Below are 13,301 nucleotides of genomic sequence, written 5' to 3' on the forward strand. Positions count from 1 at the left end.
CACCGCGTTACTGGATATCTAATTAAAAACTACTTTCTTCGATGGACGACGGTGGCGCGAGATTGATCTTGCTCTGCTGGTCCGGCTTTAACTTAACGCACGATCGGGCCTTCCAACGCAGCCAGAAGTGTGTCAACCTCCTCGTAAACGGTGCCCTTTTTCCCTAGCCCAGTGACAGGTTGTTGCTCTAATTATCCAGAATTTTAAGCTGGAAAGGCTGCCCCAAAATGTGGCCTATAAGCCTGTAGTTCTTCGCCACAATTAACAGTATCTACAGCGCTCGAACACGCACGAGCGCTCTGTTAAGAGGCCAGAGCGGCATGTTCAACGGAGCTTTATTTTCATGTTCTTTTTCGGGAGTGTCTTTCGCTTTGCTGTTGTGCGCTTGAGTGTCGAAATCATATCGCTGAAAATTATTCGCATTTCCTTTTCATTCTTCAATCTCAAAGTTTACTCATCTTTTCCCGCTTCTTCTCTTATCTCGTTGCAGGTTCGTAATCAACATGCCAGAGTAATAGACTATTTTGGGAAGGAAAATAATGAACACCAAACCAGCTGCGATAACGGTGAACGCGATGGGCTGTGAGCTGCAGTTACGTCTTGATCTTTCTCTCACTGTCTCTCCATCTCTCTCTATCTCTGGCTGGTATTGGATAACACACCTTAAACGCGCAAACGAGCGAAAAATGAATTTCTCATTCGGAGGTATAACAGCTTGAACATTAAGACACGATCTGGAAGCCACGATTGCCGGAAATGTGTTGCCGCCGTTCTTTGCGCTGGTGGGAAGGCGCAGCGCAGGCATCTCTGAGCTTTATGTGCCCGGTCCGATGCCGGAACAAATGCATTCCCTGGCAGCAGCACCATTTCCATCGATTACGAACATTCCTTCTGAGCGCTAATTGGCGCGCTCTGCTGCTGCTGCTGCTGCTGTGTCGATCGATCGATCTTGGCTTGAGAGGAATCAAAAACGGATGACGATTTCTTACCGGCAACGAATGCCGCCCGCCAGTCATTTGCATTCCCGGTATCGGAAATATGTGTGTGTATGTGTCTTTTTAGGTCTCGTTTTAGCGCGTTCCGGTGACGAACATTCCATTCAAAATTCCAATGCCGCCCGGTTTTCCACAACCTGTGGAGGGAGGGTGGGCTGGCTAGCCGGCCGGCCGGGAAAATTCAACCATTTGCTGCTGGAAGGAAGCTGGAAATTTCGCGAATGTGTGAAATGAGAAGGAGGAAAGAGGGCAGCGGGCGGGTCCATTCTTTCGCGCTATTGTTCTTCGATCAGCCTCGCTGATCTTGATGGGATGGAATGGGGGAGTTGGTTTGAAGAATTTGATCACCTTCCGGTCCTCCTACCGTCCTCCTCCCTCGTTTTGGGACTGGCAAATACACACACACCTGCGTCAAACGAGCCATAGCGAGATAGATAGGGAAAAGAAGAAGGGAAAGAGAAAACGAGAGAGAAAGGGAGGCATGGGATCGAATTAGAGACAAAAGAAGGTGCGGTTTTACCGGAAGAAAATTTATACGATTGACTTACAAGATCTTACAAAGCTTTAAAATGGGAGAATATCGACGCGGAGATGGCGTGTGTGTGTGTTCTCGCCATTCCATTTTACAGTAGGAAAACACAAACCAAAGCTCGCTGGTTTAACCCCAAATATAGCAATAGCTGGGTTTTTGGAGTATTTAATCACGAACCTCAAATCCGGGAAAGAACCCAGCTGCTGGAGTGTGTGCAGTACGGGAAATATATTTTGAACTTTTCCCCTGCCTTCAGCGCACTTGCGAACGGCGAAACCTGCTGAATATTTCATCCCCAAATTGGTACCTTTCCAAGCGTAGGGCAAATGATTTTTCGCACTGAAGTAAGAAGCTGGCTTGAGGCACACACAATCACAGTCGAAATCTTAAGCACGTGTATCGCGGCGCTGTGTTTTCCGACGCAAACATCTCTCGAATGAATCAGCGCCGCTCTGCTGATGTAATGGAATGACGTGCTTTACACCCTGAAGGGGATGATGATAACACTATCGCTCAAACTGTACGGGAGCGGCTTGAATAATGGTTTGGTTTTAAGAAATCCTTCATACTGTACAGTGCTTTGAAGCTATTTTTTACGCACACACTTAAGTGTATCAAAGATTCGTGTTGTGTCCTTTCTGGAACTGTTTTCTGGAACGATTGGAACGATTATGAAGGTTTTTTTTTGGTGTCTATCATTTTTCTTTGCATTTTTTGCTTGCACTTTTCGAATTTAATCGCTTCTAGTCATGCTTTCGCAACGATCGAGAAGCGTTTATTGCCCTTTTCAAAGCCGCAAGGGACAGAGGAAGGAGAGCATCACAAGCAGAGAGATAGGCAGGCAGACAGGCAAGCAGGGTAGCAGCGACGAACCTTATCAGCATGACCTCGATTGAAGATTAATTTTGTTTGCATTTTCCATGTTTCTTGTGCCATCTAGTGGTTGTTCGTTTTTGCATATTGCTCATTGTTTGTTGATTAGCATCCTCATACTCTCTCTCTCTATGGTGCCCCTTAGATCTCCGGAGCCGTCCCGCACCACCGTCTATTGGCGATAGTAAATTAAAGCTGAGCCTTGTTTACCATACGCGTACAAATAGAGTGTCTCATTTTGTCCGGATCCGTTTCCCTTGCGTTTCCTTTTTCCCCCTGTCCCCTTTAGTCGGTTCGAATCTCTTTCGCAATCAGTGCGTGACGCGGGGTACGTGCGTTGTTCTCTAGTCGCTTTTGTCACAAGTCACACACACACACATGCATACATGCCGACCATACTTTACATGATGAAATGCAGCAAAATGCACCTTCCTGTCCCTTTCTTGCGATTAGTGTTTCCCCTTTGCTCCACTTACTTTCAGTGTTCAGCCCTTCGCAATCGGCCGGGCCAGTCTTATTACCGTCTAGTTAAGCCGGTTAAGTCTACAGCGAGTCTAGGGAGGCAACTATGCAACAGCAGCACACAGAAGGGGTTTGGCTTTCTCACATCACACGTCGTAAGGTGGGGGCACTGTGTGGGGCTTCCATCGCGCGGAGGTAAAGCATATGGAGGCAAACAAAAACAAAAACACAAAAAAGACGGAACTGAACTCTGACTGCATATTCGCGCTCAGGAAGAGAAATAGTTACCAATCACATCGGACACATAAGACGCCGTGGAGTGAAAGAAATAGCATGTCACGAACGGGCTAAGAAGGAAGAAATATGCTGCGTGTACGCGAACGGCAGAAACATAAGAAAGCATAATCGTATAGCGCCACAGGTCGAAACCGAAAGCCCCAGCCCGGCACACACAGTCGCTGAAGGGAAGGGAGAAGAAACTACCGCGGTCTCTCCTCGTTCGCTCTGGGCTGCCGTAGAGCATCGTCGAACGCGCCTCTACGTCATATGCGCAGCTCACGCCAGAAAAGCTCTCTTCGGGTGGTTCTCTCCGGTGTTGTTGTTGCTGCTGCTGGTCGGTCGGTTGCTGGCGTTTCTCTCACTATCGCTCTTCACTGCTCGGGATCGGGGCCGCACATTTGAACGTCGCCGTCGGTTGCGTGCGGTGTGTGTTGTTGGATCGATCAGAGACCGACCGCGTGCACACAGCAAAAAAACCGTCCCGTGTTGGGGCTTTTGTATCAATTGAACTTTCGTGGCGTTCGGAGCTCGGAGTTCTTCCGAGCCGATACCACGGTGTGTGCAGTACAACGTGTACCGTGGAGCGCGCGTGAGCTTGTCTCTGGAGTGAGTGTTGGCGGTGGGTTGGTGGGTTGTGTTGGATGTGGAGAACGTCCGCGGCCGTCTATCATCCTCTGCGGCGCGCGTGTGTTTTACGTGTGCAATACGCGGTGCGTTACGGTGCATTTGTGCTGAGGGGGAGAGCATCGTACGAATTGTTTTGGTGATTGGTGGATCTCGTTGTGTGAATTGTGAATCCATTTGTGAAAGCTACCGAGAGTCCGTTGCATGACTAAAATGCATGCTTTTTGGAGTGCCGCTGAGTCGTCACTCGTACGGTAGTTTTGTGAATTTCAGCAATTAATCGATCAGATAGTGGCCAAAAGGTGTGCACCCCATACCTTCGTGCGAAAATCGCCACCGGAAAGTGATTGTGAAGACACGGAAACGAATCAATTTGGACCGAAACACGTTCCAAATAATTATCGATGTTCGCGCGAACGCCACCACGACGACGACGACGACGACCGTGTCGAACAGAAGTCGCCACGAACAACCTTCACGATTGTGTGAAGATCATTATCGGCAATGCCCAGCTTGCGCCCGGGAGCAATAGTTTTTCGATTGTTGTTGTGCCACCCTGAATGAAGAAGAGGGATGAAGTATAGGAGGATGCAACGAGTGGAGTTTCTGCTTCTGCACTTGAATTTCGAGTTCATCGTACAAGAAACGACGCTGCATTTGCTGTTGTTGTTGTTGTTGGGCCCATCCAAAACAGGCTCAATAAAACACTTGTCCGGGATGTGATGTGATGGGATGAGGGGAGGACGGGGGACGGGAATGGTTGGTGTGGTGGTGCACCAATTTATGAGCCACTGAAGGATATCTCTTCTGTTCGCGGAGAGGAGGGAACACCCGGCGCCAAATAGTTGTTGGGTTGTTGTGGGCTCCTCCGGAAGACTGGGCTGGGGAAACAATGCACTAAGGGCGGTCACTTATGACGACTAATGAGCCATTCTGCTGCTGTTCTGTCCGACCTTGGACGGAAGGATGGTAAATTTATTGGTTCCTGCATTCAATATATATATCTGGCGCTTGTTTGGTGTGTTTCTTCACCTGCTTCGTCCCACTGCTATGAAAGAGACCCCCTCTCCTCCGGCCCAGGAAGATGAGTGTGGTGATTGTTCTATTAAGCGCGGCAACTTCAATGTCACCGCCTCGCTATCAGTGTCTAGGAAGTGTCTGACGTGTGGGGAGACACAGTTTAGACATTCCTGCTGTGGAAATTCTACTCCACTGGAAGTACGTGGCGGCATTATTTCCATTGTAAGTGGATCGTTAATCTGACAAAACGGTGTAGCCAACAGGAAGCAGAACTGCTACAGCTCTTCTCTAGCTCCCCACCCCTTCAGCATCAAGTCTAGCGGGGGGGGTTCATTAAGCAAATTGAGTAGAATTAAAATAAATGAAGCAAATCGTAATGGGTATGAAATGGAAAATCGCACCACCATTAGACGTGAAGTAGTAGACCCGTGTCGTGTGTGTGTGTGTGTGTGTGTGTGTGTGTGACTGTGTGTTGAGTACACACACACCCTCTTCAAGAGTGTCAATTAGTGAGCAAACATTTGGTTTTCGTAGCTCCATTTACGTGTCTTTTATCGTATGAGCTGGAGGAGCTGTTTCCGACATGATTCCCCAATTTTGTTTGTCGGAATTTTATCATCCAGCGGGGACGAGATTCAATAGAAAAAGTGAGCTGTTTAGGTAAATTTGCTCATGCCACAAAAGTGAACCCGTAACTGCTCAACAATAGAACATTTTAGAGCCAACTTTGCTTCCTAATCGTGTCTACACGCTCCCGGACACGCTACCCTTACTTCCTTTCCGAGTACAAGGGAAAGTGGAAAGCTCCCAAGAGGGGGGTAAGCAAAGAGTGTTGACATCTCTATCTCCTTTCCATACGGACGGAGACGCGACGCACGTCACAGGCAATTGTGTGAAGATCAGTAAATACATGCGTACGGCGCGACGCGGTTTTGTCCGCCCGGACCATCTGGCGCGGCCAGCAGACAACTGCCGATGTCGGCTAATGTTTGTTGTGTGTGCTATTTCTTTTCGCACGACGCGGCACGACATGAAGGGGTGGGGGGCATACGGGATCACGAAGGAGAAGAGAGCAATGATGAAGTGCTCACACGAACGAACGTGCGTCAAGTCGTGTACGCGTGTTCCTCCAAAGAAAGGTCGGGATCGGTTTCGATCACTCTTTTTTTGCGGCTGGCGCTTGTACTACAGTCCCAGTGGTCTGTTTGGCTTGGATTATCCATCGACAGACATTTGTCTTGTCCGATTCCGCTGAAGAAGCATATTGGGTAAATATTGACTTAAAGCATTGCAAATAACGAAAAAAAGTCGCTCATAAAGGAGCCGGGGACATAGATAGGGGGGCTGGGGATGAGAAATCGCACGCCCGTCTCTTTTACGGGGTCAGTCCAGAGTTTGGCAATATTTGTTTGCATAACATTAGCAGCACGATCTCTGTCCGCCGTCTGCTCAGTGGTCACGGCGCACGGCACGCTGGTCAAGAGGTGAAGATTTCAGAAACTTCCGGCTGCAAACATCGCGCTTAGTCAATTAGTAGCTATTTGTGGAAAGTTTTTCGCCAAGCGGATGCAGCAGCCGCAGCAGCGAAGAGTCTCAGTGTGTGTTGTTCGGTGGCTCGATCGCTTCGAATTCGTGCCGGTACTTTAAAATTTAAGTCGCTTGTTTTGTAGATTGTCTATTGGCAAGGGGAAGTTTGAGCATTTTTGTGCCATCAAATCGATAATAATAGAGAAACGTTAGCTCTTCTTCTTGGGAATGGGATCCTTTCCACCCTCATCGCTTAGTTTTGCGGGATGAGATCGTGCGAGAAAATGTCGATGTCCGTAATTAATAACTCCCACTACACACTGGGGGGAAATCTCGTTCGATCGTGGTGCGTGCGTTCGTGGGAACAAGTGTGGGCAAGAAAAGTAAAGTGAACAACACCCTTAGCAACGTTCTCAGTGTGCGTTGCCATCTCTCAGAAATCGGTTTTTCGTCGTACACGCTTCAAGTGTTTTTGGCAAAGAAGGTCAAAGTAAACAGCAGACACTTGTTCCGTCCAAAGTGGTAGCGTGAGGTGTATCTCTTGTAGATTCGGTTGTTTGTTTTGTCGAAGAAGGAATTCATTTCCGATTAAATAATAAGTACCTGCCGTGTGGCTGGCTGGCTGGTTGGCTGGTGCTTTCTTATCAAACTAGAACGAACCCGAGAGCGCGACTGGGGGGAACATGTTTCTTGTTTTGTGTGTGGTGTTTGTCCCTGTTCAAAAGCATACAAGAGATGTCTATCGCCAACGCCCTGTAACACGGCGTGCGTGTGTGTGTGTTGTGTGGCGCAAGAGGAAGAAGAGGAAGTTATGGAAATGGCATCATATTTTGATTTCCCTTTCACTTGTATTATCACTAGAAGCGGCGGTATAAATAGTGTGTAGTTAAGTGTAAACCAGAAATTCTTCACCCCCAAACTGTGTGTGTTGGTGTGTCTATGTGTTTGTGTGCAATAAAAGTGAGAAATAAGAAATCGATCGAAATATCGTAGGTTGCTAGATTCGATGAAAAATCAACCCTCCCGTTGAAGCAGGGAAATCCGGGTCGGAGGGGGCATTTAGACGCCTCGAATTCTATTCCGAAAATTGATTTCGGTCCCTGAGGAATACGCCATCGCCTAAAGATGAGCATCAACGAGCAGCCGCAGTCGCCGCAGCCGCAGCAACAGCAGCAGTCGCCGCCAACCGATTACAGCTTCAAGTCGAACAAGCTGGTTATCCTGAAGGATTTGAAGGCAAAGCTGAAAGGCTATCTGTTTAGCGTATGTAATCTTTCAGCTACTTTACACCTTTACCTTTTTCTTCGATCGTTGTTCGTGTGTTTGTGTGTTGTTTTTTTTCTGTTGTTACGGTGTGTTACTCTATTGTCTTTGATTTGTTAAGTGCTTTCCAGTAAGAATGCTTACTATAAAAGGTGCCTTGTAAGTGGTTAATTATGTGCCTTAAATCTAGTCTTCTCGGGTCATGGACCACACGACGTCGCCTTCATAGCTTTATGAGAACGGAGAACGTTTTCGTGCCACTGATTTGCAAATGAGTGTTTATTAGTTGACCGACCTGAGGAGACCCCTCTGTTTGGGGCCGCACAAAATGGTTCGCTTTCAAGGGACGCATCGTTTCATAATCTGTTATTTACTGTCGTTCGCCCCCAAGCACTCCTTTACAGTTTAATTACCTTCCCATCCTTGTAGAACTTGTGGGATGGTATATTTGCGTTTCTTATTTATGATGGTCCCCCTCCCAATAATCATAATAGTTCCCCCTCTTGTCTTCTCTTCATGCGTTTGTGGTTCTGAGTGTGGTTGGAAATTCTCACGAGGGTGTAGTGCTACTTGGAAAAGAATTTTAGGGAATAGTGTATTGTGTTGGGTACCATTAGCACGTTTATGTGACATTTGTAAGATTGTAGTTTGTGATGGTAAGGTGATAACGAAGCCTAATATTTTGCCAAACATAAACAAACTTTCAGTTGGGAAGAATCTAGTATCTTGCGGAAGACACAGCAGAAGAAAACATGAAAACGGTGAACCAATTCTTCACCTTGATTGCTAATTGTAACTGCGAAATCTAGCATCTCTGTTTATTGGGAGGATTTTATTCTTTCATTTCCTTCATTATCATCTCTATTCTTCTTGCCAGCAAAACTGAACCGAATAATCGTACATTTACCCCGTTGGATGGAAAAATCAATCCTCCCTCAGCTCGAATGTTTGGTAACAGCACCTGCCTATGTGCGAAGAATGCAGAGAAAAAGGCAGCACAGAACGATTCGAACGGTAAATTGCTCGCTCGCGGGATCGCTCCTCTACGCCCAAGGATCGGTTGATTGATCTTCACGTCTGCTACCCCTCCGGATCGGATTAATCGATCGGCCACCGTTTCCAGCTGGGTCGTTGAATCGGCCCACTTTGAGCCAGACCAGGAAGTCTACGCTTAGGTCAAAGTGCCCCAGTGTGTGAGTGCCTTCCAAAGGTGTTGTGTTTGCTGCTTTTCTACCCAAAATGCAGGCTCTAGTAGGCGGCGGCGGTTGATATGGGTGTAATGGAATAAAAACAACAACGCGCAACACATCCGGCCCCTACGGAGAGCCAGATCCGGGCCAGATGGGGCGAAAGAATTGAAATCAAATTCCTCCTCCCTCGAGCCCGAAAACACTTCCTCCCTCCCCAAAATAAGGTGGAAGGCGTTATAATTATAATTCACAGCGCCAGAGGGCAAAGCAGAGCAGAGCAACCAGCTTCGCAAGCGTGATTACGTTTTTTTTCTTCTTCTTTTCGGTCGATGGTGTGAGGTACGATTTCTCGGTGCCGCCAACAGGAGGGTTCCGTTAGAATCGGATTGGGCTTTCGGTGGAGTAAAGCACACACACCGGCGGTGGACGCAGGCACCGTTGAGTGTAGTTAGAGTACAGCAGTATTTTCATGCTTTTTTTTTTGGGAAGGGGTACGAGTTTTGCCCCTTGGTGGCACACACTTCAGCGAAAAGGGCTGGGTGGGCGGCGGTGATCGATAAAACTTGGTCTATTTTCGAAGCGCTTTTTTCCCCCTCTGGTACTGTCGGGCATGGCTCGACTTTTCGGGGGGGGGGGGGGGGGGGGGCTTTCTTGAAGCTCATCCTGGGGGAGAAGCGATTGACGGCCTCAATTTGTGTACGGTTCCGTTCGTTTCGTCCGTACAGTCGTTCGTTCGGTTCGTGCCCAAATTACGGGCCTCCCAATCAAGGGTTTATGTGAAATCGATTGCGACTAAATATGTAATCCGGGGCTAGAGGGAGTAGAGGAGGGGTGGTATAGTTTGTTTTTATATACCTTCATTACTTGGCCCCACAAGCACTACGCCGTTGACCAACTTGAGCACTTCAATTCATTCATCCCTCCGTGGAACAACAACAAAAACAACAGCTCAGCAGTGACCGTGGCCATCGAGTTTCTAGGTCTGATGGTACCATCTGGGCCAACAGGTGCACCACTCTGGACTGGGTGTCGGATGGAAAGTCATGAAATGCATAATAAATAAGCCTAATGGTTGTGTTGTGTTGTGCGTTGTGCCTTCGAATTTAATGCGAGTTGCCACAACCACGCACACACAATAACTGAAGGTTGTTGGTGCATTGAAATGCGATTAGGAAAGCGACCGATGCGATGGCATTCGATCAAAGTTGGGATTTCCCATCGAACATCGGGGCTCTTTGACAACATTGTAAGAATATAATTGTCATCGGGACACTTTATAAAGGGTCTTTTAATGTGTTTTAGGTCGTTCTATCCATTACAACCTCGTTTCTTAATCCAATTTTTGAAAAGTAGTTTGATAACAGCACTGTGATCTCTGAATTATGTGAACCATTTCTTGATTTCTCTGCCTCATTAAACGATTAGCTTTCAACAACCCTCAGAGCGAAGGAATTTAATAAGATCCTATAATGATTTAATCCTCTCCTACTACCCATCGAGGCCGAGAAACCATTTTTCTTAATGGTTTAATTTTTGTTTTTCATCCCTTATCTCGGTGTTCAGCAAAAGTATTGAGCTCCTCAGCTCTCGGTTTTCGGTTGCTCGATTGCGGCAAAGTTTTGGGAGGCCTGGGACCGGAAGGTTAATGGACCGAACGGGGTTAAACTCGTTCGCACTGGCATTATTGGCAGAAAATTGGCAAAGGCACACACACACACATACAGAAGTGTGTTTCCACAGCCAGCTTCATTGTGCCGGAGCAGTTTCTCACAAGCGCGCCCATTTTCGCGTCTGCATTTCTTCTGTTCACGCGCGGGAAATTGAGCCAAAAGAAGGAAATACATATGTATTGGCAGATCTCTGAAGGGAGGAAGGTTTTGAAGGCGAAGCGACGGCTGCTGCTGCTGCTGCTGGTGGTCTCTTGGAGCCCCGCCAAGGGGCAGAGAAAGGTTAATCGATTACTTTTGTTGCCACCGCATTGCAGCCCATGCTTTCCTCCAGCAGCGGCGGCAACGGTAGTTTTGTTTCTTGGCGTTTTTTGTTAATAGTTTGCTTTTGTGTTTGGTGCATTTTGTTTTCTCCTCTCCTGAACACATCCCGCATCCAACCTTTTCTTCAGTTTCTCGTTGGCTGTGTTTAGGTGAGATTTTTCCCAGCTCAAATTAGCCCTCACTAACAAGCGGCGGCGGCATAGCAGCTGGGAGACTCCACGAGATGCAATTTGGAAATGGGATGGAGTTTCATTGCTCTCGGCTGTGTTTTCCCTGCATAAAAAGGGCTTACCTCTGCGCTATCGCGGGCCCTGTAACCTCTCAACCTGCTAATTATCGTGCCTATACAATATAGATCGACGGGGTGGAGTGCGGATTCCGTTTCTTCACTGTGTTTATGATCCTTCGCGTGTGCCGAGATGGGGACGCGCTTCTCGAGGTAGCCCTGGTAATTGCATGATATTACTGCTGCTGCCGCCGCTGCTGCTACTATTGCTGCGTGTGGTTGCACTCTTTTTGGGGGGAAAACTGAAACCTCCAACGCTACCGATCGGGATAAAAAATCTCATCGAACTCCTCCTTCTTTACAACGCCCTCCAAAAACCTACGCCCACACGAGGCAGGGGACACACGGCGATGCTGATGGGGGTCGTTGCACCTACTACTACTGTCAGACACAATTCCTGCCGCGTCCGGGAGAAGAAAGCACAGAGAGAGAGAGAGGAAAGCTAATCAGAAGGGAACGTGCTGGTGGAAGTGGAGAAAATCTACACAGTGTAGATCAAAATTACTTTCACCCTTGGTTTGTGTGTTGGCTGGCTGGCTGGCTGTGTGGCAATAGACACTTTTGCATTGGGGAAAGAGGCCCTTTATTTTTGCCGCTCCATCACACCCCCTTCCTCTTCGGTGGGTGTCCCGTCCAGTCCTTTCTCTTTCAGCATAACTTTGTAGCATAACGAACAAACCCCGAGAGCCGCGCGCGTGCCTTTTGGTCGGTTCTTTGTTTCTCCGCTTCTGGAGGTGCGCTGGTGATATAAGGCCGCTGATACGTCATAGAGCCGAGACTGGCGGCAGCAGCAACAGTTTTACCTCCCCAACAGTTATGCGAGAAAAGGGTATGATGGACTGAACGCGCCCGATAAGATCGCTAATTTTGTTGATACATCTCTTGTGCGCGCCGAGGAACGATGTCGAAGGTGCCGCTGTCTAACGACAGTGGGTCTGTTGAGATGTAGCGAAGGAAAGGGATTATGTTACCTACTGCTGCAATGCTACGATCGACAACGGATAGAAGGTGTTGTGTATGATTAAGGGCCTTTTCTGTGTGTGTATTTCTGGCGATGAAATGTGTTTACGGAATATAGCTAGGAGAGTACATAATTTAATTCTATTTTGCAGATTGACTTCAACTTTGTAAGAACTTTGAAGGTAACATATAGTTCAAATAGCTGGTTATGTCATGCAAATGATACCTAACAATCTAGTTCACAAAACGCTTCTCGATTATTGTTGTGAAACAAACCCATAAGGAAGACTTGCCAACAAGCACTCCTCGGTTTCACTGTGAGGACCTCACAAAGTTGATAAGCCTCACAGCTTCAAAGTATTTTTTATCACCATATTTCTTCCAATACAGCTGCAACCGACTGGTGTTGAGTGTGTGTGTCGATTAGCTGAAAACGAAAGCACGTACGCCAGAAAGTCAATTTAAACCCGACCCAACCGGCGACCAGCAAGCCTAACGTGGCTGCAGTGGCTGGCAACGGGCAACTGTGTGTGTTATGCCGCAGCGCGGCTCTACAGCAGGATATTATATCCACCGTTCGCGCTAGACGGGAGCGAGTGAGAGCGAAAGGACACAACAGCAAGGGCGGCCTGGTTTTGGATCTTCGTCCCAAACAGTGTGTGGAGCACGCGTGAGTGAACGCCCTTATGGGGTGGCAGGTTACCCTTATGCTATCGATAAAATATATGATAATTGGATTGTCGCAACGAGTACGGGCCAACCGTCCCCAATCCTTCGAATACCAGTCGTGCCATTCGTTTCCTCCGACCAGGGGAGAGGAGAAAGGTTGGCCATGTGGGTCGAGCCGTTTGCAGGATTCTCTCTGCCTTTCTCTCTCTTTTCCTGTGTATGTCCTGGTTTTGTATCCCAAGTCAATGACGATGGCTACAACGCTACTGCTAAACCATCCCTGCCCGAGGTCGCACCCGTCCGGAGGTATTAGTTATTCTGACACCGTATGCAGTTTTTGGGTCGAGTTACAAATTCTTTCCGCCTTCTTTTTGTCATGCTTCGAGGGTTTAGAAATCGTACATGAAAGAGTAAAAGAGCATATGTTTTAGCATGACGAAGAATGTCTTTACATACTGCAACACGGGAATGAAACTCTACTACCGAGCAGACGATGATTCTGCCTGTTAGTTGGGGATGGAATGTGAATTACGTCCTTTTCCATAACACACACACATACTCTCTCTCTCGAAAGCTTTTTGTTTGAAGTGGAATGTACACAACATTAGTATACACACGGTGTCGGAGGAA

At 47.7% G+C, this 13,301-nt stretch overlaps 1 protein-coding gene across 5 annotated transcripts in view; it reads left to right on the forward strand.

Moving 5' to 3' along the window:
* LOC120951284 (serine/threonine-protein kinase N) overlaps positions 1–13,301 on the forward strand; it is a 64,473-nt gene that overhangs the window by 13,937 nt on the left and 37,235 nt on the right. The window contains exons 1-2 of one of the 5 annotated variants that reach the window (XM_040369887.2): positions 3,639–3,747; positions 7,174–7,575. The exons of 1 other annotated variant lie outside the window; for it this stretch is intronic. In XM_040369887.2, the coding sequence (XP_040225821.2) occupies positions 7,438–7,575 (138 nt within the window). In that variant the 5' untranslated portion in view covers positions 3,639–3,747; positions 7,174–7,437. Of the gene's footprint in view, positions 1–3,638; positions 3,748–3,836; positions 3,852–7,173; positions 7,576–13,301 lie in introns of those variants that run through there. 3 more of the 5 variants (XM_040369888.2, XM_049606808.1, XM_049606809.1) reach the window with 3 other exon arrangements.

The sequence above is a fragment of the Anopheles coluzzii genome, chromosome 2 (genome assembly GCF_943734685.1).
Source record: "Anopheles coluzzii chromosome 2, AcolN3, whole genome shotgun sequence".
Lineage (NCBI taxonomy): Eukaryota > Metazoa > Arthropoda > Insecta > Diptera > Culicidae > Anopheles > Anopheles coluzzii.